The 26,608-nt window shown below is 44.3% G+C and overlaps 2 protein-coding genes across 11 annotated transcripts in view; both read left to right on the top strand.

The window, feature by feature from the left end:
- SLC38A6 (solute carrier family 38 member 6) overlaps positions 1-2,903 on the top strand; it is a 39,865-nt gene extending 36,962 nt beyond the window's left edge. For 6 of the 9 annotated variants that reach the window (XM_085315045.1, XM_085315043.1, XM_085315044.1 and 3 more), the window contains 4 exons: positions 83-207; positions 1,118-1,262; positions 1,364-1,458; positions 2,623-2,903. In XM_085315045.1, coding sequence (XP_085171171.1) covers positions 83-207; positions 1,118-1,262; positions 1,364-1,458; positions 2,623-2,703 — 446 coding nt within the window. In that variant the 3' untranslated portion in view covers positions 2,704-2,903. Of the gene's footprint in view, positions 1-82; positions 208-1,117; positions 1,263-1,363; positions 1,459-2,622 lie in introns of those variants that run through there. The other 3 variants (XR_014897058.1, XM_085315050.1, XM_085315051.1) reach the window with 2 other exon arrangements.
- Positions 2,904-2,988: 85 nt separating this feature from the next.
- LOC146590143 (uncharacterized) lies at positions 2,989-24,188 on the top strand. Of its 2 annotated transcripts, XM_085315052.1 has the most exons (4): positions 2,989-7,214; positions 9,111-9,172; positions 19,282-19,381; positions 20,226-24,188. In XM_085315052.1, exons 1-4 carry the CDS (start codon positions 7,137-7,139, stop codon positions 20,406-20,408), a joined length of 423 nt encoding a protein of 140 aa, XP_085171178.1. In that variant the 5' UTR covers positions 2,989-7,136; the 3' UTR covers positions 20,409-24,188. The 2 variants fall into 2 exon arrangements, 1 of the variants encoding a protein (XP_085171178.1); XR_014897059.1 differs by lacking the exons at positions 2,989-7,214; positions 9,111-9,172 and having other exon boundaries at positions 19,235-19,381; positions 19,885-24,188.
- The last annotated feature ends 2,420 nt before the right edge of the window (positions 24,189-26,608 follow it).

The raw sequence follows: 26,608 nt of genomic DNA, 5'->3' as shown, positions 1-26,608 counted from the left end.
TCAATATGTTTAATATGTGTAGCTAATTACTTTATTCTTAGTTCTCAAATGATTAACAGTTCATCTTTTGATTTTTTTTCAGACAAAGTGGACTCTGAATTACTGCAAGGTTACAGCAGGTACCTGCCACATGATACCGTAATCACGACTGTTAAACTTGCCATACTATTTGCTGTGATTTTGACAGTCCCTCTAATCCATTTCCCAGTAAGTACTCCTAAACCTTTTGAAGATGGCATAAGCAATGGTGTAACACTAATGTTTCGCAGACTGCAATATTTGAGTCACATCTAGTCTTGTGTATCTTATTCACTTGTCAGGTGATTGATCAAAGACCACATATTTGCATATGTTCCATGAAAGCTCCAGAATAACAGCTAACCACTAAGCTAATTTGTGCTTTTGAGACAGATTTCAGATTAAAACTAGCCCACGGTATTGTTTTTAATTTAGAGAATTCAGAACATCTAAAGTTTATTTAGTTTGATTCCTCCCCCCTTCCTCTCCCCCTGCGCCCCTTAATTTGAGTTTTGTTGACTTGTATTTCCATTTCTACATGCACACAGACACACACACAGACTTAAACTCAATTTAAATGTAAATTGAAAACATACACTGACTTATTTCGCTATCAAAATTCTGCTTTAGCTTATCAATACCATGGTAGAAGAATTCATTCAGTAATGGGGGAAAAAAAAAAAAAAAAAAAAAAAAAAAAAATAAAAAAAAAAAAAAAAAAAAAGAGTAAGTTGTGGATCCAAAACTGTGTATGTGTAAGTTAGATACTGGCTAGCAGTATACTAACATTTGCAAACTAGCACACTTAAAAAGACAAAGCGTTATCCCCAAACCTTTTCTTGTCTCTGGAAAATAGGAACTGTTCCTTAAAACTAAGGACCACATGATAAATACTACTTTAATATTTAAGTCAACTCCAGACTACAGAAGGACAGAACTTGATGTAACTATTCTTAGATTGTTTTCTTTTTAATTTAAAATATTCTTTCACATGTTTAATGGTATAGTTTTTCTTAGATTTTTGAAATTGAAATAGGATGAAAATATATGTGTATATATATTTATTTACCAATGCAATGTTTTTCATCATGTTTTATAGGCAAGGAAAGCTGTGCTGATGGTATTTTTCTCTCATCTTCCTGTGTCGTGGATTTGCCATATTTTTATCACTTTAACATTGAATACAATTGTTGTTTTGTTTGCAATGTATGTGCCTGACATCAAAAATGTATTTGGAGTAGTTGGTAAGTGTTTTTTTTTTTCTTCCAGAAATTTAGTATTATGATATGACTGAAGAAATATACTTCAGTTTTGCTCCAAGTAAAATCTTCCTCTTTTTTTAAAGGTTCGACCACATCAACGTGTTTGCTTTTTGTATATCCTGGATTGTTTTATCTTAAACTTAGCAGAGAGGACTTAATATCACCACAGAAACTTGGGGTATGCTATTTTTTCCCACATGCTAATTGTATTAAAAATTAGTTTTAATTAGTTACATTTTAATATACTCTAGAGCATATAATGCAAGTGGCAAAGTTGCTCTTTCCACTGCAGTTCAAAAAATCTGTGAGCATTTTCTTCTAACCTTCACGTTAGCTCTGGTCTGCTTTCTTAAAAGACGTTTTTGACTAGCGATGTGTCTATATGCTAGACTGTTGATCTGAATAGATGCTTTTCCATGTAGTTTTCTGATGTTCAAGACTTTTAATTCAATTTCTCCTTAGTGCATTGGTCTGATGACAATGTTAGCTTGGGCAGTGGGGACRAGGCCAAGCTGTATTTGAGTGAAACTGTGTTTGTGCTTGTTTTCTAAGTAAACCTCAAAATTGTTGGATGCTTTTCCTTTATGATTTCCCTGTTGGAATAGTATGCTAAGTTCTAGTGGGAATTTGTGCAGCAGGCTGCTCTTTGCACTGTATCTGTGCTTTTTTGGCATTTTAACCACTGCTTAGCTGTGCAAGCTTATGACAGTGGCTAAAATGTCAGCAAACTGATTATACGTAGACCTTTTGTCATTTGTGTGATTTTTAGGGCTACTGCTGTGTTGACAAAATAAGGAATCTGAAAAAAAGATGTAATGATGATGCTGTCTCACAGTTTAATTTAGTTCCAACAGATTTTGGGCCTTGTTAGAAATCAACAATCTATCTCTTAAGCTGTGGTTTCTTTATTATCATCTAGCTATTAAAATTATTAGGAATCTGTTGTAACTTGAATTATATTTTGAGGAGAATAGAAAATGAGTTTCTCAATTTGTTCAGGAACTTTTATGTAAAAGGATGAATTAAATTTGTAGCAAGCAGGCCAGTGTATGCAGTTTTCAGATGGATAGTGTGAGCAAACCAAGTAACCCAGAAAGTTCTTGGTGAAACCTTCCTAGAACAGACTTAGTTTAATGTTACTCTAAGCCGATATCTTTCTAAATATAATTTTCAGTTAGTATTAGARAAAACAGTTTGTTTGAAGACTTAAATAATTTAAAATGGAAAAGATTTTGCAGACACTGTTTAAATCTCTTTCTGCATTTTTTTTGTYTTCAGAGTCATAAGCCTTTGAAATACTTTCTTCAGTAAAACATTAACTTTTGTTTTTCTCTCTTCACAGGCATGTGCATTGGTTATTTTTGGCATTTGTGTTGGTCTTCTCAGTTTAATTTTAATAATTTTCAATTGGATTAATCAGTAAGACACTATCCCCTCTGACTAAACTGGACTGGAGAAAGACAGTAGAACAGAGATGATACCAAAACTGTTGAAGTAAATGCTGGACATTCTAAAGAAAAAAAAATGACCAAAGCTGGCAATGGAAAAAAACAACCTTCTTTTTTTATTCTATTAATAATGAACCTTCAATTAAACTCAAGTTTAATTTTGAGTCACTCTTCAGTTATTGTACAACTAGTCTTTGCCTTTTTAAAGTACTACTTTTTAATGAGGTAATCATGACAGGTAAAAAGGTCTGAGAATTTCTGCAATCCAAAAATGTTCAAATGCATAGAGTGAACAAAAAATAGAACCTTGAAATAACTTCTGTTTTTTTTTTCTTTTAAAGAGAATGAGATGGACAGATTTGATATCARTCATGATATGCATATCACACATTATTCCAAATAAAGAAAGACTTCTATTGATTTTTGGTAGAATAAGTTCTAAAACTTCAGCCATTTCATATCAAGAACTTCCTGGTTACAGATGATAACCTTAATTTATCCTTATATGCATCCGGAAGCCAATTGTTTTGGCCCAGTATAAAAGGCACATCATGACAGTAGGAAGGTTTACTCTAAGGTTTGTTAATGTTTTTTTCAATACGGCTTTATATCTCAGTGTACTTGAATCATATTGGAGTAATTTTTAAAAAACAGAAGTCTTTCCATGTCTAGCATATTATGTTTTATTAGTGTTAGGAAGTATTTCCATTTTCAGTTGAAAATAGATATATTTCAATTAATGCCTGTTTTTGAATAATACTTGATTTACCTCCATTCTCCTCCCAGGGGAAGACTTTTTTTCATTTTTCTCTCTCACATTTCCACTAATGTCTTATCTTTGAACTAGATCATAATTTTATTTTATATATTGTTGTGATCAGAGAAGGTTTGGACTTGAAAGACGAAATTTTGAATCTGTTGGCAACAAAGGAAAATTTATGTTTACCGAACCCTAATCTTACCCCAGATCTCTAAACTTTCATATAGCCCTTTATAGASCTTTTTCTGCCTAAATGAAACATGAATGCAATTTTCAACACCAACTGGMCTCTGTTAAATATGATATTGGGTGCCCACCACAGAAGTTCTTCATATTAGTAGAACAAAAGCAGTGACTGATGTYGTGGTAAGCTTTTTAAAATTTTGTTACTTTCAGATGGGCTCTAATTTCTTTAAAATGGAAATTGCCTAATCTCTTCAGAGATTTTATGCCCTAAGGAAGTTAGRCCTCCACAGTAATGTCTTGTGTAAAGTTAAGAAATTAGACTTCAGACTCAAACGTTAAGATTTAGAGAGTGGGAAAGTTCTTCATTATTTCCAGATGCAATATTTCTTTTAATTTGGCTTAGCGCTTTTATATCTGAGGAGTAGGACACAAGTGAAACATAGCAAAGTAATACATTTATGTAATACAAAGCAGCTATTAAGCTACATTTAAATAAATCTTCACTTCCATATGGTACACAAGTAGTAAAGTTGTTGGCTATTGCTAGACAATCTTGTTGAAACAGTTCTGTTAATACCTGGATCTATATTTTATCATTTCAGAAGGATAAGATGCCCCAGAGCCTGGCATTTCTAAGCTTCTTAATGACAAGAAAACTGAAAAAACCCCAAAACTGAAAATCAGAAATAAGGAATCATAGCTATGTTGTTCCGAAAACTTGTTCTCCTACATAAACTGTCATATTTTCTCATGGAATAAGAGAGACAGCATTTGATTGATTCAAGTATTTATCTTTTTTTACAAAATATTGCTGTGGTAGAAGGTATCTCAGCTTCTTCACTATTGATGATTGYGGAGCAACCTGAAAGTTGGTTGCAACTTGGAAAGCCATGACTGCTAAGTGAGTTCCCTTAATAGAACTCTTCAGCTACCTTTGCTGGTGGCCTGCACAGGATGTTAACTGATGCTGCTCTCCAGATGAGCCACATCATTCCATTTTAATTATTTTAATTCCACATGGATTTGTGAAAGGCTGATTCATGTGCCAACTTTAAYGTAAAGCAAACTGAATGTACTTGATTCTCAGCTGTGTAATAGGAAAGAACAGAAAATAACCAGAGTTGAGATAACCATCTCTRTTTATGAGGTAATGAACCAGGATTTCTGACTCACTCCACTCTCAGGATCCATAAGATGCTTTTCCGTTTTGGTAGATGGCCTGAAGGCACCCAGGAGGTATCAGTGTGCAGCTATGTACCACTTCAGGATTGCTGCATGCCTTGGGAATAGCCTGCTACTTACTAGTTAAATATAAAAGTAGACTTGTGYGGTGAGGCCTAGAAACTAACCCAGAGGTTGCGTTAGGATCCCCATTCTGCAGGAATTGGTATTCTATATCCTGGAAAAGATTGTGGTTATTTTTATCACAAAGTTTCTAACTGGGATTTCATGACGCAGGATGAGCCAATCTAATAGTTTGTTACTACCAAAAAGAACATTTCCACTCCTGCCAGAAGTTCACAACTGCTGTTGTGGCACCAGCAGTGGCTGTAGGGCAGCACGTTTAACTAGCAGAAACCAGTGCAGYTGAGGAGATTCAGCAAGTTATCTGCCAACAAAATGAATGGATTCTACTCAGTTAGGGAATGAGAAAAGTAAGGGAGAGGGAGTGGGGCTGCCTTTTTGAGCAGTGTCATCTGTTAGAACAACTCATGCTGCTCATGAAATCTCACACTCAATCTACTGAAGCCGACTGCTGGAAGCCAGATGTGTGCATGTAGGGGATGCCTCTAACTTGAGATGTGTCTGGCCACCTTTGTTCAAGACTGTTTCTCAGCTCTGCATGGGTATTAATGATTGAGGCTCTCTATTTTGCCTTTCTTCTTGCAGTTCTCCCTGCCTGATAACCAGGTGAAGCCACCTCCCTATCTATGACTACCCTTTAATAGCTGTACTTCACACTCCTTGTTACACGCAGAGGGTTCAACCACTCAGGGTATCTCAGACATCAGCGTAAAAAGCTAAATATTTATCTTAAAAAGTGTACCTTGAAACATAGGAAACTTCATGTGAATGAATTGTAGGGTTTGGGGCAGGAGGGTCAGACACTTAGAAATTAGGAAGCATGTTTGTTAGAAGTGGGATTTTTGTGGAAATTTCCTTGTGTATCATGCTCTTGTGCCTTATGATTGAGTAATGTTTGTAAGATATCACTACAGTTAATTTAGGTATTTTAAGCTCTAAACAGGAAGCTTTAACACTGAAGACTTAGGTTACTTGTAAAGGTGCAGAAGGTTGTCAAAGTCTTGCTAATACTCTGTTCTTATACAGATGGTTGGATTTGTGTGCATCATGTTGAAAAATGTGACCAAGAAAATACCTGAAATACAGTGTTGATTYTACAGTTGATTCCTGTAATCCTGTGGAAATCACTGCATTGTCATTTTTAATCCCTAGATGTTACCTAATAGCTAGRCTTTTAAATGATTGATACCAGTGTATGAAGTTAATATTCTGTTAGGATGAATGGAAGCAATTCACACCTCTGCTGGAGCTCTATTATTGTATTTTGTCTGTAGTGCAGAAGGGATAGAAGCATGCTGATCTATAGAATATGTGTTATCTTACATCTGAAAAAGAGTTAGAAATATTGCTACTTTTAAGAAGTTTGTAAGATAAGTAACCTAAAATGTGGGAGGGAGGAGAAGGAGAGAGAACTTCTATCTCCAAATTTAGGGAAAAAAGTATGAGCATTTTCCACAATGAAAAAAAGCAGTAAGAACACTTTTTATCTTTGGAATCTCCCATAGAATAAAAATGTAGTATTTCTGTCTCCTTATACCTCTGCCTGTGTGTCCTGATAACACAAGTAATCTTAAAACTTGTGCTGCTGCCAAATAAATGCGCCAAATGGGATCAGACAGAATTGGTCTTTGTCTAGATGGAGTTTTTGGCTGCACCATTTCTGTTGGCCAGTACAAATCCTCTAGGTAGAAGCATTGCACTGGTCTGAAAGGGCTTGTGCTGGGATGACACTAGAAACTAGAACACTAGAAAATGGCAAAAACTTACTGTTTCTTCTTTCTGTTTCGCTTAACAAAAATACTACTACTGATGCATTTCTCTTTTTTGTGGAAACTATAGATGCTTATTTAAAAACACAGATTTACTTTATAGATGTTTACTTAAAACATAAATTTATTTTTACAAAATGTATTTACTTACTGTTCTGTTCAGTATATTGGTATAAGGGTTTCACTATAAAGGTACACGAGAAGTTTTCCTGAGCGAAATAAGCTCAAATTTGGACCTTCTCTACTTGCTCACATGCTGCTAAATGTATTTTTCTTTATTCTTATGTACAGATTATTTTATTGAATTTCCAGATTTATAAATTCCAGTGGCTCTGCTCTATTATCTGTAATTAGCATTTTCAGACCTTTTTCTGAAGAGTTGACAGGAATGGATGAAGGGACCTCCACAGTATTTCTGAACTCACATGAAAAGGTTGTCTTTCTCCAAGTGAACACGACGAACAGTGTAAGAGATGAAAACTAAGTAGTAGCCTTTGATTTGTTTTCTCTCTCCCATTTCCATTCCTTGTCCATTTGAAGGCTGCTCAGATTTCAGGCCGGCTGTGGTAAGCTGGGTGTGGAGAGCGTCCTTTGTAAACAGCATTACGGAAGCTAGTATTGCGAAAGGAAAGTGCTCTTAATCTGCCCCTTTTTTTCTTTTTTCTTTCTTTTTTTTTTGGGGGGGGGGAGGGAGAATGCTCGTGTTTTATCCACAATAGGACTATTTCTAAGCAATTTGCATCTTGATACTTGCTTTTCATTGGAATAAGTTTGTTTCAAATTTTCTCTTGTGTCCCTGTGTCATGAAAATTGAGACACTGAAACAGTCTTTTCCTCTCTTTGTCTCTCCCTTCCCCTTCACTTCAGTTTTGCATTAATGTCCATTATATAGCACTGAGCAGGGATGTGCTGTTAGTTGAACAACCCAAATGATCACTGTGCAGCATGGCTAAAAGGTATAGCTCAGGGAAGGTATTACTCTGTTCGAGCCCTGTTATACCTTTCACTAAGCATCTGCTCCTGGTCACTGTTGAGGGTCAGTACTCCATGCAGGCAAACCCTTGGTGTGCCCATCATTTCTGCTCTTGTAAAAGTATTTCTGATTTTGAAACCTGGACACATCTTAACTTTGTATCGCTGGAAATTTGTGCTGATCTGAAGTTTGTTTGTCATATGCAATATACTTGAGGTGCCCTGTGTCCTACCCTTGCAAGCCTCCCTTTGAGGATGAAGATACACAGGTGTAAGGGGATCTCTATAGCAGAGTAAGTAAATCAACACAACCACAAATAACTACTGGCAGGGRACAGTCTAATCAGTTGAACCTAGTCTTGAACCACTGATAACTCTTCTTTCATTTCCACATTTTCCTTTATTCTTACATTTTCCTGAGCAAGAGGAATGGTTGTGGTCTTGGTCTGTTGAAGGTAGTGAAGCTTCACGATGGAGGCACACTTGTGGGCTAGMTCCCAAGCTCTGATTGACTAAAGCGAGGTTCAAAATTCTGAGTGCTTTTCAATTTTGTYACTTGGGATCTTTCTTTGGGCTCACACTGGTTTTCTGTGAACAACAGAAAGAGATGTACATATTTACCAATGCATCATGACAGACTTTTGAAGGTTAATCAGGTTGTTTCCAAATGTTTCTACTTAATGAGACTGAAATTAACCTTCAAACCTCTATCCTGAGGTTTGAGGGCATCCTGATATGTTAAAGATGCAAATTCAGATCAGTCCAAGTGCTAAAATAACACTGATTGTTGTAGAACTTCTTTCCCAATTAGACTTCATTTAGCAATTAACTGTTGYTTTACAGTTGATTTTAAATTGAAAGCTTTGGTTCCAGTTGCTATGCATACCAAAAAGCTTTTGGACATGTTTGCTACTACTTTCTAATGACTGTCAGTGGCRGAAAATTTCCAATATTAAAAAAATTCTCATAGCTTATGTTGTTTTATCTTGTATTTGTGTTTCAGTAGTGATCAGCCAATGCTTAGTGTAGAATTAAGAAGTCTTAAAAAAAAAAAAATCTGTAAAAATTGCCTAGCTAAGGGAGAGTGTCAAGGGGATGGGGCTAAACTCTTTTCAGTTGCCCCATGCGACAGGACAAGAGGCAATGGGCAAAAACTGAAGCACAGGAAGTTCTGCCTGAACGTGAGGGGGGAATTTCTTCACTGTGAGAGTGACAAAGCACTGGAACAGGTTGCCCAGAGAGGTTGTGGAGTCTCCTTCTTTGGCAGATCTTCAAGGCCYGCCTGGAYGCAACCCTGTCTAACATGCTCTAGGTGACCCTGCTGGTGGAATTGTCTTTGTGCACTTCAAACATTTTCGTTTGTCAGATTTTTTTTCCTTTGCCTTCATAGTTTTGTGTGATCCCCGCTCTGGACAGTGTGTTGACRTCTGCATCATCCAGCTTGACATGGAGGTGAGAGCTGGTGCAGTGAGCTACTATTAATTGCTCTTGCAGGATCTATCCACTCAAATATTTGATTTGTGCTCTTTAAACTGTGCTCTCTGAAATTTAAGGGATGCACATGCAAATCCCTTTGGGAAGCACCTTTTGGTGCAGCAAGGTGGGGGGGGGGCAGGGAAGGCAGAATATTTATGTTGAAAAGGGGAGCTACCCTGGAAGTGCTCTAGAGCTGGAGCGTGCTTTGCAGTTGTAAATCATGGTGTTCTGTAACAGCTGTCCAGACTGACAACTTGTGAGCCAGAGCAATCTGCAAAGACTAAGGGAGTCCTGAATAGAAGTTAAAAATGGAAAATCCTCATTATTGTGCTCCTGGCTTGACTCCAGAGCCGTAGGAATGCAGATGTGCTCATCCATATGGAAATGAGTATCAGCAAATTTGTGTTTACTAGTAACGTCTGCGCCAACTAAAAAGGATACTGGATAGCATAAAAGCTGCTTTACCTTTGAGTGAGGCACAGGGTTTTGTCTGCACCGCAACAGCTGCTCGTACCTGTTTCCGTTGCTCACTGGGCCCTGTCCGTGCTCGGCGTTTCTGCTTCGGCAGAGCGGCTCGCGTGTTAGCGGTTTATACAGCAGCCATAAGACGCCAGGCAATTCTCTGCACCTGGTTTAAATTTAAAGCTCGTTTGCACATGATGTCACACTTTTATTGTCAGCGCGACGAAGGTCAAGACAGTTCATTTTGGGAAGGTTTGCGCTGTTGAGTCTTTACAGCGCTGCCATTAATGCCTTAACCATCTGACTTGCATTTCAGTTTTCTGGCATGATGTAATCGGAGGCACTAGATTTATACGGCGAACGGGAGGCTGGTGCGGTGGCTAATCAGCCCAGTTTGTACAACTACTCTTTTGGAGAGCAGGGTGGAAATTATTGCAGCACATGTCATGTAGCAAATCRTGGCCTTGGCCAGAAGAGACTTAAGGCCTGGAAGCTGGGTGGTTGTTACGGGCTGTCGCCTTTCGGGAGCACGGTGGGGGAAGCCCAGTGTCAGGGCTGCGCCTTGGGGATCGTTCCTGGGAGCCTGCTCCTGCCCTCCCGTGCCACTCCTCGCGATAACGGGATTTACACACAGGGATGGAGAACAGATTTGGGACAGTGGTTATTAAGGCACAGAAAGCGTAGGGCTGGGTTCAAGGGCCATGCAAACCTCTGCGCCTGTTCTCACCTCCTCAAGTTATGCTCAGTTTCATTCTGTACCTTGCTCTGGAAGTGGTGYTTTAATATAGCATCTTCCCAGCTAGATTTGTGCAACTGTGGATCTCCCTGTGGGAAAGGTCTAAGTAGCCTGTGTATTTTGTAGTTGCTTCCAAATTTGRCACCGGGGATAGCTCATGGGATGTGCGTTTAGATTTTTCTTGGGGGATTTTGACGAACAACTTCCATCCCTTTTAAAGGGAGCAATGACTGAATTCACATTTCTTACTGTCATAATTCACCTTTCTTTCTCCACGTATATAATCCTTATTTGATCTTACAAGCCAAAAATTTGAAATGCCTGATGTGTGCCACAGTTAACCATCCAAATGTTAGACYTCATGACAGCGAGCACCAAGAGTGGATGCAGAGGCGTTCTGGACAGAGGCTTTCCTGGTGTTTCTGTTTTATATCTATATGACGTTGAGGCCAACTTTTGAAATAGCCCCTAGCTTGTCTTCTCTTTGGTACATTTGAATTGCCAGTCATTGCAGGGTCCCAGGAGCCACGTAGGAGGGCTCCTCACCCCTGAGTGTTGGGAAGGGTGTAGAGGAATTTCTGCTATTGCTCACTGACCAAATGTTGGGGTAGGGAGGGAATCTCCCAGCCTCATGCTGCCTTGCAGCAAGCCTGGTCCTGGTTGCCTGTGACCAGTGGATCATCAGCATCTCATGGTTTGTTTCAAAGAACTCCAGGCTTTTGTTTTAGATAATAAGAGCCTGACTCAAATCTTCAGGGCTTGGGCTTCAGAGGTGCAGAGAGCCGAAGCAGAAAGCAGAAGCGATAAGTGATGCAGGTGCTAAGATCTGTCTGGAAGCAACTTTGCTCAATCAGGAAGAGTTTTGAGGTTGCTAGCAAGCATTTGAGATGCAGTAGTTCATACCTCTGCCCAGACTCCTGAGGATGGTTATGGCATTTCCTGCTGTTTTGATRTTGCCTGCTCTGAGTACAGGGTCACTCTAGATTTCTCTCACTGAGGATATATAGGATTTATGCCCAAACCATTGCTGCRTCTTCAGGACGTTTAGCCTCTTGCCTCCTTGAGGCGATTTCCAGGATGCATGCACTCCTCAAGAGAGGTGCAGCACAGCACTGTCCTGCTTGTGCACTGGGACCTGCAAGGTCCTAGCGAAGTGGAAAGGCAGAGTGAAAAGCTAAAAGCCCTTATATCAATATATATTTATCCCTAAACTGTCACATGAAAGTGAGCAGTTTCACATTTGATGGGGCATGGAGAAAGGGTGGCTGCAGACTGAGTAATTACCTTGGCACTTCAGGGTTGCCTACTGCTATTGCAACAAATCGCTTGGCAAGCGCTGGAAGGGGTTTGAGATGGAGAGGAGTAAGAATAGCCTCGGCTGTTATGCAAGCAATGATAACGTCAAGGGCAACCAGCCCTCTCGCACCGTGCAATCGCCAGCCGGGATTAGGGAGAACTGCCCGCGTCCCAGGGGAGGACGTCGCACGGTTGGGTGCATTCGGCGAGCTCGGCGCCGCGCGCGGAGCTGGCGGCTCCGGCAGGTCAGGCGTGTGTGCAGCTATGGTCATTTTTAATGCTCATCAGAACGACACTGCTGCAGCCAGCTCCAAAATGTTGTTGAAATGGTACGGTTTGTCTCTTGGTATTTCCTGGCATGGTTTCCTCCGCTGTTTACAAGTCATTTCTTCTGGAATGATCGGCGCAACGGGAACATTTGCCTGGGCCTTTTCCAAGGGGAGATTACTAGRATGATGATGGTGAGACATTGTCTCAGCTCAGCTGCCAAATGTTAGTTGATGATGTCTGTCCTGTCATTCTTTAATCTGACAGTTCAATTTGGTGGGTAGGAAGCCAAGGAATGACATTTCCCAATGGGACACAAGCCTCAGGGTGGAGATGCATAGAAACATAGGACCCCCTCCACCCCCAAATTTCAATATTMTGAAAATCAATATTCTGCTTTCTTTCAGCCACCTAAGTAGCTCCATCAGAGCAGGGACCTTGTGTTTGCCACGTCTTGTCTAAACAAGGCCCTGGCCTTTGAGCAGAGGTGTCACCACACATTCTCCAGCGTGCTGCTAATGGGGAAATATTTGGCTTTAGCACTTCCCACCACCCCTCACCCCCTTTGCAGGGGCTCAATACAAACACCAGGGTTTTAGAGGTCCCAGGAGAGAGCGAGTGAAATTCCTCATTCCGAAACAAACCTTAATGCTGAGAAAATGAGTCTTTTAAAAACATAATCCTAGCCATTTGCTAGCCATAAAGAAATTCCATATGCAATTAGTGTTTTGATAATGCAGCGTCATCCACTAGGCTCCAGTGCTTGGGATTCAGGGCACTGCTGAAGTGATCTATCGAATGGCGACTTTAAGGGGTTTGGAGTTTTTTTGTGCACTTTTTCGTCTTTGCTTCAGCTTGCAGCCTTTTGCTTCTCTCTGCTTCCAGGAGAGTTGGATCAGTCCTTCGGAGGTGTTTGCTTTAGGGATCTTTACTCTGTGAAAGGGTAGCAAAGAGCCTTGCCCATATAAATCAATTTGGAAGTGAGTTAAAAGGTGCTTAATTTGCCTTCTATTAAAACTCCTTGTCCTCCCTATAGTATGCTGCTAAATGAGCTCTCGAGGTTTTGAATATCGAAGTCACTTTCTGAGTTGCAGAGGTCGCTCGCTCGCAGCAAGGTCTGAAATGCTGAGTCTACCCTACATCACCTCCAGCAACAGGTCGTCTTTTCCTTTGGCAGTGCTGGGTGCTCTCCTGCCCTCCTTCGCTGGAGCCTGCACAGCGCGATGCTGAGTGCCAGGGGCACCAGGTGGGCACCAAGATCTGCCTGGAAAAGTGCTCAGGAGCCTAAATGATGGGGACTTTTAGAGAAGCCCCAGTCTTCCTGGGAGCTGATGGGATCCAGCCCCTAAATCGCTTGGAAGCATTTGCAAATCAGCAACCTTTCTTCTTTATTTTTAATGCCCTTTCTTCCAGCGTTTCTGCCTCAGAGTGCCCCCAGCCACGAGCAGCCCGCGCTGGGGTTGTGCTAGCGCCAAGCAGCCAGCGTGGTGYGTTGAGCCCTCGCGCGATGCCCAGGGGCGGCGAGGAAGGCGCCTGCGTGCTTGCTTGACTGCTCGGTTACTCTTTGTAGTTTGGAAAGAGTAGATAAGGCCCAAAAAGCTGATTGAGGCCATGAACAGTTTTTGCTTCACTTCTCTTAAAAAAAAAAAAAAAAAAAAAAAAAAAAAAGAGGGAGAGAGAGAGCCTTTTGCTGAACCTGCAAATCTATTTTTACTCCCCTGCTCTATAATGTTCCTAGAATAAATTTTTCAGTGCACAGCAGGGTAGGAAAAAAATAGTGCTGCTGGCATCTCCGCTATCCCCATTGTGCGGCGAGGGAAGGTGGCAGCTGCTTCGGCGACCTGCCGCTTGCAYGGAGCCACATTCCCGCTCCCGAGGCCATTTGCTCGCCGCGTTTCGCCGGGCGAAATGGCCACCGGCGGTTATATATAGACCCTTCCCCTCCTGCCAAGTTGTCTTTAAGCTCTCGCGACTTGAATGAAAGGTGGAGAGCGCGGGGTGRAAGAGGGACAGCTTGGAAAAACAGAGCTGCTAAGCTGCCGGTGGCCGGGGGGGAGCCGGCTGGGATATCCCGGTTCCCCCCCGCACGCACCAGACTTTTTGAGGATGGGAAAGCCCAACACGACGGCGTGGGTCTGCCCCCAACAGCTCCCGCTCCAGGGCCCGCTGTCCTCCCCCGGAGATCTCAGGAAGCGAGCAGCCGGGGTTGGATTTCACGTTGGTTCCTGTGCTTGCTTCTCCGAAGTCTTTTTGGTAATRCTGCAAATGCTGACAGTGTTTTTCACCTTTCTCTGAACAGGGGGTTWTGTTATCACCGTCCAAATTCAAGTATCAGCTTGATACTTCATTAACGGTACTGATGTGGATTTTTATTTATTTATTTTTAAAGTGTCCCATGATTGCTGCCAAAATCTGGCTCCAAAGTCCTGGGGGGAGCAGCAGGCTAACACAGAGTTGACCATTCTCATTGCTTCGGTACGAGTCGGGAAAATGTGATATTTGTAGCAAAGCTTTAGGTTCTGAGGCCGTGTGAGTAGACAAACTTTCACCTTTCCTTGGGAGGGGGGAAGAAATAGTTTTGTCGCCGCTCGTGTGATTGCAGTGACAACCCTGCAYGCACGAAAGCAAAGCGGAGGCGCGTTCAACGCGGTGCTCTCGACTGCGTTTACTGACGGGTTTTCCAGCGTTGAGCTAGCAGGGACAACGGCCGTGGTCAGGGACAGGGCTCTTGGGCAGGAAATTACAGCGGATCCTTCAGTAAACAAGGGCACGAGCCCCGTTCCGGGGAAGTCTCTCTTTGGTTTCAGCTCAGGCGAATCCCCCTTCCTCCCGCTCCAGCCCGCGGGCTGAACGTGGAGGSCAGCTGCGTTGGGAAGCCCTGGGCAGAGCGCCTCCAAGCTGTCAAATTCCCTGTCGAGCTGTGACTCTACTGCCTCTCCTGCTTTCTGCAGCGAATTCGTTGATATCTAAAGGCGTTGAAGGGCCACTTGATCATTCCCCTGAAGCAGAGCATTAATAGGATCTTCTTTGTGATTTTTTTTTTTAAGATTCAAAGAAATAGGATCGTCTGGAGTGATCGCTCTAGAAGTCTTAATAATTCCAACGAGGAACCTCTCAGGACTCCTGTCCGTTTGGGGTTAGGCCCTGATTTCTCCTGTTTAGCTGTTCTTTCTCCCTTGGCACGCTATCTACCAAAGCGGGTGCACCATTCCCGTGAGTCTGGCCATGGCTGGTCTTCACCCTGGAAGAGGCAGATTGCCACACTGTGAACATAACTTGCTTTCATCCAGTCTGCTGTCTGCCCAGCCTTTCAAAAAATATTATAAAAAATGTGAATAAAGACTCCATTTTTAAGGCCCCATAACTTGGCCAACTTCCTGCAGTGCTTCCAGCAGTACTGTCTGCTTTTCACACTGATCCAAATCAATCAGTAACCAGTCTCAGTAAAATCAGCTTGTTGGTGGGGAGAGCATACTATCATTCTCCTAMTTGCATCCCAGGATTTGAGGAAGGGTTACCCAGACCTTCCTGAAGGGTTTAGTTTTCTGTAAAGGCTACCATCAAAAAATGTTAAGCCCAGGAGSAAAACTTCCCAAATGTCCCATGTACCTTAAAATCTGTGAGAGATGATGGAAGTTTCTCTGGAACCAAGATGCTGTCAGCCTCCAGGCTGCTCTTGTAAGGCAAAGAACAGTTGGTGCCACGGCTAGGACGGTGCGACCAGGGGGTCCTTGACATGCCTGCTTTGCTCAGAATTCCTTAGTTCCCTGTGCTGGTGTCTGCGGCATACCTTTTTGGAGGGACTGACAGTGAACTTCAAAACAGCTGTCATTTTAATAGTTARAAACACAAGCAATGCACTTTCATGTGATGTCTTCAGGAGAAGCACTGCTGTAATCTGCCTGTCTAAGCTAATACAATTGTGAGAAATTGCCTAGGTCTGGATTGCTATTTCAGTAGATTTTTCTATCTAACAATACAGAGAAGCTGGAAGCACCCAMCTGTGCAAGCGGGTCTCTGCACACAGGACGGATGAGTTGTGGCAGGAAACAGGACTTCATGCATGACTTTTAGACATGTTTCAGCCCTTAGTGACTCTGAGGCCAGTGGTGGTCTCCCATTGCTCCATCCTGACATGGCTTATGCCAAGCATGGATGTGTATCAACATGGCAAATTCTGCATCTGGGTTTGGTGCTGGAGGTTAGGCACAGAAACCCTTGGAAATCCATGTTTTTTGGGAATATCCTATATCTATTTGCATATCTAAGATAGGCTATGTCTGTGCCTATAGATTCCTACTGATAACATGGGAATAACAGCRGATCTTCCTCTCATGGGATCTCTTTGCTGGATGGAGGGTGGGCTCTGAAATTCACCGCAACCGTCAGAGCCCTGGAAAGGGATCCTCTTGACAGGGATCTCCTGCACTGAGGATGGGGAACGTAACGTGCACCATTAAGAAATACTGTAAATGCTACTGGATAGTGCCAGTGATATGTGCGCTGTTTCGTGGCGTTACTCCTCTGTGACTTCTTATACTTCAATGTAAACCATTAACTTCGGCTTAAAGACGCATACGTATAGCGACGTATSTTGTAAAACGCTTAACTATGCCCTTTCAGACGTAGGCTTTCAAACATAGCTTTTGAACTGTCCACCTAGGAAAAACACGATTTGTTCTTTGGTGATCTCTTTAGCTCGTCCAGCCCAAGAGCAGCAGCACATCCCACAGACGCTGCTGGGGCAGGAAGGCTGAGGCTGGTTTGGGTTCCACTTCGGGTGCGTTCGCTGTGCAACCGTGACGGGGCGGGGGGAATGGCTCCCTTGAAACCGTGCAGTTTGCTAATAGATGAACGCTTTATACCTAGGTGGTGTGGGAAGGTTGGTGCCCTGCAACTGGCTTTTCTAGTGCAATAAAAATATATTGGGTCCCCGAGATGTTGACCAATGGGTTTGGGAAACAGATGATTGATTCACACAGCTGAGAAACAGGGATTGTAATGTGTTTTGCCAGAGGAGACCAGTTTGACGGATGAGTTCATTTAAGGATTATGCTATAGATAGAGCCGTTGACAGAATGAATTTGTTTTTATTTTCATYGGTAGGTATAACGCAAAGCAGAACTAATTGAAAGTAGTTTCCGTGTGGCATCTGGTTGTGTTTCTTGCTTTAAGTCTTTCACACGCTGTAAAATTACACCCAGGGCTTTTCTTCACTTCAATTYGCTTTCCAAGTTCTCCATCACTGCTTTTCGAGCGGGTTCCCAACGTGTAGGACGCGTYAAGAAATCGCACGCGACGTTAAGAAGCGGAGCTGGGCTGGTGTTGCCGCTTGCTGCACGAACGCTGTGGTGCACCTCACAAACCCGCGCGCCGAGCAGATGCTCGGAGGTGTCCTCGTCTTCCCGTGGCCGAGGGCGAAGCTGAGACGCGAATGCCCGTGACCGCAGCGTGGTCTCCGGTCCGCGAGCGCTGCCTTGGCTGCTGCGGCTCCTGCAGGCACCGCGCTGAGGTCTCTCGTGTGAACTCGTGCGTGCTGTCAGGGCAGAAAACTGAACTTTGTGATTCGAGCCCTTCTCACAAATTTGATTTGTGGGTTTTGGCTCCCCCCCGCCCCTTTCTTTTCTAATTGTGGTCGAATAAGAGTTTTCCAGAGCTGACTCGCACAGGGCCAAGGAACAGGAATGCCGCGAGCCCAGCGGCGCCTGCCAAGCTGACAAACCAGCAATTGCAACAGAGAAAGTATCTCCAGGTTTCTGCCGCCGAGTCCAATACCTGATGAGAAGAGTCCATGTGATTTCAGGATTACGTTTCAGGCTAAATTCTAGCTTTGATTTGGCCTCAGACCTGAACTTTAAGCACCAGCCAAAGCATAATCCAAATCTGAACCCTGACTATTGGCCTATCTCATCTTCTGCTCATCATATGAGCAGTCATTCAACAGAAGCCGAAATGTCTTTTCTCTGCCAAGAGCCGTCGGTTTCCAAGCGCCTACATCAGCGCAGTGAGCGATGGAGTTTCCATCAACTGCTGTAGGCCAAATTCAGTCGTCTGAATTCAGGTCTTGGCAGGTATATTAACTTGGAGTTGTCAATGTTTTTTATATAAAATTGTACTTAATTAGAGTTTCTCATTCAGCACTTCAGTTCTGTTGAAGCTCTTGGGATTGTGGACCAACAAGAGCTTTTTATTTCTTAACTAGTGAGATTTTCTGTTCTTTAATTGACCTTTAAAATTATTTAGTCTAGGCTTGGATCTGGGTTAAATATAGCTGGTTATTTTCACTCTAAGTATGTAATGCACGAAAGAACCTAGGTATCTTTTGAATGTGTTTTGACAAACGCTGTGTCCGTATGCAGGTATGTATTTATAAACATTTGCAATGTGCATATTAAAATGACACTTCCAAAATCAAGCACTTCTTTCCTGTAGCAAAATATTTGCATAGAGTGCAGTGTTAAGTTTCCAAAAATGGGCAGTCCAAAGAGAGTAAGACACTTCTTCTTGGAAAGAAGATAACAAAGAGGAAATACAGATTGAGCCCGCAGAAGTTGTAAATAATGTGAGAAGTAAACATGAAACATTTATTCACTTTAATCTCATAAAAAAACAGAACTAGATAGTGCCTAAGGAAATTGTTCAACAGCAAGTTCAAAGTGAGCACAAGGAAACACTTTTCTAAGGGGCTCCAGGGCACTGCAGAACTGCTTGCTAGTGGATGTTGTGGCAGCTAAAAATGTCAGCAGATAAATTTAAACAAATTCATGGAAAACAGAACAAACTGTCTATTAATTGCTGCACTGGTATGGAGATAGGACCTCGTTTTCAGAAGACCCTGTACCACTGAAGGCTAGAAGCTGGCTGGCTGTGGGGGAGGGACAACTGCTCGGTATCTCTTCCCTTTCTGACACTTCTTTTCAAAGCTTCTGCTGTGGACTACTGTCAGAGATGGGATGCTGAGCTCCTGGTCTGACTAAACACGATCGCTCTTATCTCCCTAATTTATATCAAAAGCCCACAAATCCAAACAAACTTGCCTGCAAGACAGAAGCAGAATGCCAAAAGCTTCTGGCCTCCAATCCCTTGCCTGAGGCTGATTTTAGCTTAAAAAAATAATTAAAAGAAGGAAAATATATACAAGGTATTTGGCAGCAGTTTCCTTCGTGTTTTCCAGACACAGACTTCATCTCTCTTGACCTGCTATTCCCTTTTCATCCTAATAGCAGAGAGACCTCTTCCATCTGGGAAAAATCTCCATCTTTCCAAATTCCAGAGCTGGGAAATACTTATCTGATTTCTGTTTTTCCTCTGCCTGTTACTCCAGCTTCCAGCCTTGGAGACCACAGGCCATAAGTGCGATGAGGAGCCATGAACACCAAGCCCCAGCAACGCCAACTCTCAGTATTTTGAATGCATTGAGTAAGGTAATGCCATGAATTCTGGGGAAGGAGCTTTGAACTTAGATGAGGTCTTTACCCCAACACTGTTCGCTGTCCTCAGGGTTGCTCAGCTGGAGGGTTTATTCCTAAAGAACACATAGCAGATGCTACTTCTCATACCACAGCATGCAAATATGTATATACRGTGGTGCTAAAATGGAGGGGAGGCAAGCTGGGTGGGAAGGCTGAGATATTTTTGCCTGCCCAGTAGACGTTGCTGGGATAGCAGGGTGCTATAATAAAACCTGAGACTTGCTAGTGAGATTTTAAGCAAAGTCATACTTGTACAGTCTTGTAGTTCATAGGAATAGGCCAGATTCCTGCAAGCAGATGAATTCTCTGCCAGTGCTACCCATTTCTGATATTTTAGGAGCCACAGGGAAACCACCTGGGCAGCAGCATGTCAATATTCAGCCAGTGCATATTTGCATACTGTGTAAATGCAATTATTTTGAACCAGTTCTTCCCTTGTGGCCGTTCACTCCCAGCAGGGGGAAGGCTGTTTAATCTAATCCATAAACTGAAAAACTGTCTGGGAGAAGAGAGTCCTGCACAGCGGGAGAAATACTCTGCTTCTGAAAGACCAAACTGATTTGTTCGAGCGGAGTTGCTGCCCAGATCTAGGACTCTCTTACTCTTCTGAAAACTTGTACAAGAGGCCATCCGGCTATCACAGGAGGAGATGCTGACCCACAGAGCTGGTCCTTGTGATGAAGTGCCCCAGCAGGAGCAGGAACAGCATGGAAAGAAGTTTAGACCATGCAAGTGAGATTGGATTGAATGTAATTTCACATGCCCACGTTCTGCCTATCCACCTTTTATCTCCTAGCCGGCCATCATTTCTCATGTTTGGTGCTGCAACGAGGCCTCATCTTTGTTCAAGGCTAATGCCCTAAGCCACCGCGGCTCTGAAGGCTGGCGCTGGTCCTTCATTATGCCGCTGCTCAAGTACCATTTATGCCCAGATTCCAGTGCATATGTCTCAGATTGGTGTAAAGGCCGCCTGGAGTAGACAAGCATCATGTGTGCTCTGCTTCCCCATGCCTGCTCTTCTCCGGAGTGAATGATGTGGTAGGCAGAGCTCCAGGGGACGTCCACTGCTTTGGCCTTTTCCCTCGCCATCAGGATGGGGAAGCACAAAAATGTCAACCCAAGTCTCAAAGCTGTGGGTGCAACAGRTAGAGTGAAGATGGGCATAATGTTTGAATTTTTTGAGAGGGAAAAGGGTTGGAAGGAAAAGGTGAAAATGCCTCATTCTCAGATGATGAAACATAACCTTTGGTCCCTTCACCTAACAACCTGTGATCAGAGACATTAACTTCCCTCTTGCTATAACTGCTGCTGCTGCTTTTCAGGGAGTGGAAAGCCCYGTTAGCTCAGACCCACCAGTGCCATTTGGCAGCTTTGGTGATTTACAGCAGAAAAGACTCGGTGCCTGCCACTGTGAAGGCAGGATCTCCAACTTAATTTGAAATAACTTTTACTTGTCCAGATGATTTACTGCTTAAGCACAAGGTAGTTTGTTTTTAATCTCTTTTCTTTCCCTTTAGCCCGCGACAGACTGGATCCCACGCACAGTTCCCCTCCGGAGCTGCAGTGTCGAATGCGCGAGATGAAAGCTTGCTCCATTTCCCGTTAGTCCTTCTGGGCGTTCAGCAGGAAGATGACCGYGTAGCCAATAGCCATGTCTATTTTACTGGCACCTCCAGATTTTATGCAGTGTCTGAATCTCAGCAGGCACCTCACGCCTGCTAATGGCTTTGCAAGTCAGCCAATCAATTGGTTATTTACAGCAGGCATGTCTCAAAACTGTCGGGTCAAGTTTTCCTACCCTTACGTATTYTGTTCAGAGGAACACATAAATCCTGTCCTGCCATTTGCAGCTTAAACCTTCTGAGTGTGAAGCCAGTGGGTTAAAGTTTCCAGTGATAGTAGCAAACTATATTTTAAAGAGTTGCTCTCCTGACTCTCAGGGACTTTGGCACTCTGAGCCATGAATCAGTTTGCTTCATGCAGCAAGATTTATAGGCGTTAAGCTCTCCTTTTGGTGTCCTTTAGCTCCACAGTTTGAAGCCGTAACCACGGAAATTGAGACCTCTCCGTCGTTCCAGTGTTTTTCTATTTAATGTGCTCTTCTAGAAAGCCACGATGGTGTCTTAATTAGAAGCTCTGCAGTTGGATATAAGAAGAGGAGTAGAATTGCTTCGCTTGCCGGGATTGATCCTGCAGCTCCGAAGTTCACATGTTTGTGCAGGGGAGATGCTGCCCTGGCATAAGGGGAACTCTGGATCTCAATAACGAGTCTCCAGAGACTYGAATGGCCCAGGAATTTGGAGCTGTGGGTTTCTAGGTGCTAGAGCAACACGATTCARAGCTAAACAAAAGACCTCCCAACCYTAAGGACTTTAAATGCRAACAACTGAAGAACAACGGTTCGTAGGGCACCTTCCATGTACTAAAGGCATTTCGGAAAGCACGGGGTAATTCCTGGGCACACCACTGATAAGTGGGAGAGACAGGATCACGCTCATCTTTCTGCTCAGCCTGTATTGGTATCTTTTCAACACATATGTATGTTTAGGATTGTGTGTGTGGGGAAGCTCTATTGTAAAAGCAGGCGAGGGAAGTAAAAATAAATCCATTTGCCAAAGCCATGAACATTGTACTACGTCTCAGTGCTTCAAAAAACGAAGTGCTTGCAAAAGGAGACTACCTGTAATGACACAAAGCGGAGATTTTTGTTGGTCCTATGTCAGGAAATAAGCCTGTTCTCTACCAGGACGTAAAGTAATTTTGTAACTGATAAAATAGTGCAGATATGCCTTGCACTTTCAACATTTCTAGATTCTGGAAAAGATGATCTTATAAATCAAAGCTCTTCAAGTGACCTTGCCCCCATCACTTAAAATTAAATCTAATTTAATGGGTGATTGAAAAAATAAAAATCTGACCTTCAAGATTTGGACTGATATACAAAATTCTGCATCAACAAAAATACGGATACTTCTCTCAGTCTGGGGCCTGTTCAAAACAGCACATGATTCATCTTTACTTCTTCCTTTTCCAAAGCTTCCAGAAGAAGAGATTGGACCTGCTGGACAGTGACGATCCTGTCGCAAAGGGATGCGCAAACATGACAACGCAAGCGAAGGAGGACTGAATCTTTGGGGTTAGCCTAAAACCTGCTGATATTGTGTGGGTTTAACTGTGTCTATCAGAGCCGCAGGGTTCTGCGCTGGAGGGAAGCGTGCCTTGAAAGGAAAAGCTTAATGAACTTTAACCAGCCTTCCAAGRTCTTTATTAGTTGCCTCTTTTTCAAATTAAATTCACGCTGGGCCGGGTGGCTTGAGCAGCGCGAGCTGCTGCCGCRCGCTAAGCGCCAAARCAGGCTTTAATTGGCTGTTTAAAGRAGAGCAGGGCCCCCGGCGCGCAGCGAGGGGCCCCCGGCCGGGACCCGGCGGCACCTTCACGGCTCCAACATAAGGCTCCAGATCTTCGGCCCGCCAGCCCGAACGGCTCTGCGCTGCGGCGGCGCGGGTCCGCTTTCCGGCGGCGGCAGGAGCAGCAAAGCTTGGACCAGAAGGCCGGTCGGTCCGTAGCTGCGAGCTGGCTCCAGACGCCGCTTCCAGAGGTAGAGCAGGAAGAGCCTCCGTGAGCGAGGCCGGGGACGCCTGCTCACGAACCTGAATGCAGGACTTTTATGAAGATTTTCTTTGTGCTGGTTGCAGCTCAGCTTCATAGATCACAAATTAGTCGCAGGTGTCAACRACCGTCTCCGGAGCAGTGAAGGCCAGACGAAGATGAGCAGGTCACTTGTCCCGCAGAAGAATTTTGATCTGAAAAATGCATGACAGGGTCACCAGCGGTGACGCCGGAGCTAAGGTTGCAGACAGGCCTGCCGTGACAGTGGGGAGTCCTTGGCCTCAAGCCCCACCGGGGCTTGGCCTCCCGGGAGGACCTTTGAGCAGCACGCAGGTCTGCCTGCAGACACCTCTCCTGTCCGGCCCGGCCCACGGGACCCAACAGCAGTGCCGGAGGCCTGAGCAAGACCAGGAAGATGGGGAGCGACGGCTTTTGAGCGCCGTGACTGCCGGTCGCCGTCCTGCTGGTGGCATCTCCTGGTGGCAGCGGTGGTGGTGCCTGGGGGGCTTCRCTCGGACCCCGCGGGGAACGGCACCCCGGCGGCGTCTTGGCCCACAAAGCTCTTATTTCTCCCTTTGCTGAGGAGGCAAAGAGAAGTTTTGCRCTGTCAGAAAGCCTTGAGCCGTCTGTCGTGCCTTCTGCCCACGCAAAGTTCTACCTCCCTCTTCTCCTCCATCCCTTRCTTCCACTCCCGTCCCTGCCCGGCGCGCGTCCGCTGCGGTTCTGCACCTTCCTCCCGCCTCTCCCCGCGCGGCAGCGAGCCCTGCGGACGGGGGAGCCGCTCGCTTCCCCCGCGCGGGCGGACGCTTCGGGGGTCTCCTGCCTCCTCGCTCCGCCTAGCAGCCGATTTTATCTGCCCCCGGGGGCGGGTTTCGTAACGCGCCAGACAGTGCGGAGGTGCAGAGGCTTCCGGCCCTCGCGCTAACCTGCATTCCAGCACTAAAGATAATGGATGCAATGGAAAATCAATGGAGAATATGTAACTTTATCCCATTCATAGCTTCATATTGCATTACACTGTGGCCTTCAGATACATAAAAATGATATATGGCTGAATTTGGCAGAAAAAAAAGAACACGAGAAGCAAATATCTTTGGTAAGGATCACAGTCTAGGTATAACCAAAATAGCAAATAAACCTGCATATCTCATGTTTTTCGTGAAATTTCTGTGCGTAATTGTTTTCCAGTATTTTGGGAGGTGTGAAAAATAAATCAAGGCTTTGTGCATATTACAGGTTTCCCTCGAGTGAGATAAAAGAGAGGGAGAGAGAGGAAGAAAAAGAGTGCATGCGTTTCCAGCCCCAGCCAAGTGCCGAGTCTGCCAGAAATACTGCTCCTTTACGTTACATCAGCGGAGGAAATTATGGCTGCTATTATCTGCCCTTTGGTCAGAAGYGTATTCCGCACCTTGGCTAATGCGCCGTTGCGGTGCAGCCACCTGCACTTTTTCGAGGAGTTCATCTAATTACGGGGTAGATGAGTCAGGCTGCATTTCCTACGGGCTGTCTTCGAGCATAGGAAGTTATTAATACCGATTAGCTGAGAAAGTCCAGGTCTTCGCCAAGACGTTTCCTGGCTCCTGTTAGACGCACCTTTTATATTTTAAGGTGTGATGGCTGATAAGAAGCAGTAGTACTAGAGCAAAGGCTTTACGGCGGAGGGTGTCCAGCAGGATAGACCATCTCCAGAGGGTGTTTTTTTTTTTTCTTTCCCCTCTGATCGAATCCTAGCAGATGTGGCAGCAGGAGGAGGGAAAACTAAAGGCGCAGGGCAAAGCTGGGATGCGTGAGTCCCTTAGGGAGYGGCGCGGGACCGGCACTGCGCTGTCTCCGGTCGCGGTGCCCGGCAGCTGTGGAGAGGTGTTGTGAAATTTTCCCGGGCGCAGAAGGAGGTAGATCCCCGGAGGAGAGCTCCAAGCTCCTAGGAGCCGCCGCTGCAAGCTCCTCGTTTTGGAAGAAGCTTAGAGGAAGCTCAGCTATTTAATGGGAGTTAAAGAGCCGTAGCTAAGACCTAACAACAGGCACGACAGAGCCCTGCTCTCCCTGCAGTGACTTGAATTCAGACCCGCTGCAAGCAGAGAGGCGGCTCTGCGGGGCAGAAGGAGGCCAGAGAGCGGGGTCCACTTGCACCAACGTGCAGGCAGGGTCCACCAGCGTGCCCACGCGCGCCGGGCTGTTCGCGTCCTCCTCTCCCACCCCGCGCTCGTCTGCGCTGGGGCGGTCGGTAAGGGCTCAGCCTCGGGTGGGGACACGCGGCCCAGCTCCGACGAGGGGGCGGCAGGAACGAGGCGCTTCCAGGGGAAGACCACAGGCAGAAAATTCCTGCGAGGTAAGTGATTATACTTTGCAAAATAGGTAAAACAACGAAGTCCCCGCAAGCAGAATTGGAAGCCAGAAGGCTGGCGATTAAATGCTTAAACATTCACAAAACAAATCTTGCATCGCAGATGCCTCACTGTTTTATCTTATGATTTATTCCACTTTCGCAAGCCACAGAAAAATTGTACGTGATGGTTTTTCCTTTTCTGTTCCCTCTGCTGAGCTTACAGAGCTTGCCAAACATGGAGAACTTCACAGAAATTGAGAAGAAAAAGCTTCCTGGCTGGCTGGATTTTCCATTGCTTTCTCAGCTGTACGGYGGTGGCTACTCTAATTTATCCTGCAACCAGCGGGCTCCACTGCACACAGCCCGGGCACGGCAGCGAGCCACTGGCGACTAGCACCATAGCTGCTCCGGCATCGAAAGAAAACTGATTTTAGGTGAAAGGCCTGAATTCCCCTCTCACACGGGGGAAACTGGGAATACTCTTATGGAGGGCAGTGGCATTACATGAGCACCACCTGGTGAGAAAGGGAAAGCTGGCTTAAAAAAAAACCCTTTTCTTGCAAGGTCCCTCAGTTTTGAACTCTTGGTTGCTCTTGCAGAGTGCATCATACCAACAGGAAATTAGGCTTCCTTTCTCCCTCACTTTCCTGGTTTCGATTTCAGTTCCTCCTGTCTAATATCGGCCAGCACAGATAAAATTATTTTGCAGTCACAATCTGGTGCTTCTCCAAAGCATTTTTACAAATAGTAACTACTGTTTATAACATTATCCCTTGTAAAAAGGAGAACCGTCATCCCTGTTTTACAGGTGTGAAAGTCAAGGCAATGAAGTGCAGCAATTTGGTCATGGTGTTGAAAGGAAATTATGTTCAACTGGCAGCGCCGACTTCATGTAACTTATCCCACTTCTTGACTGTAGATGAACGTTAGCAAAAAGTCATGCGCTATAAATATCTGCAAGTAAGTATATGTGAGCTGAATACGAGTGCAGAAAACCTAGCCTACCCTCACACTTTGGTTCAGTGTCTGAATGCATCTTTGTACCTAGTTTTAGTCTGTTTGGTCTGAAAATCGTAACTTGAATCACACAGAAATCTTGGAAAGAYGATGGCCAGAACAGGGCTTCTTATGCTGGAGACTGCTACCCAGCGCTAACCTGCGCGACTCATGGCTCGGTTACGGACGGGATGGAAAATCTGAGCCRCGTTGGCCAGGAGCCTATCCTGGATTTGGATTCTCTCTCT

The sequence above is a fragment of the Rhea americana genome, unplaced genomic scaffold, assembly GCF_003343005.1.
Source record: "Rhea americana isolate MKP2758 unplaced genomic scaffold, rheAme1 scaffold_42, whole genome shotgun sequence".
In the NCBI taxonomy this organism is placed as follows: Eukaryota; Metazoa; Chordata; class Aves; order Rheiformes; family Rheidae; genus Rhea; species Rhea americana.
The sequence above is the reverse complement of the archived record's forward strand: the minus strand, read 5'-3'. Positions and strand labels throughout refer to the sequence as shown.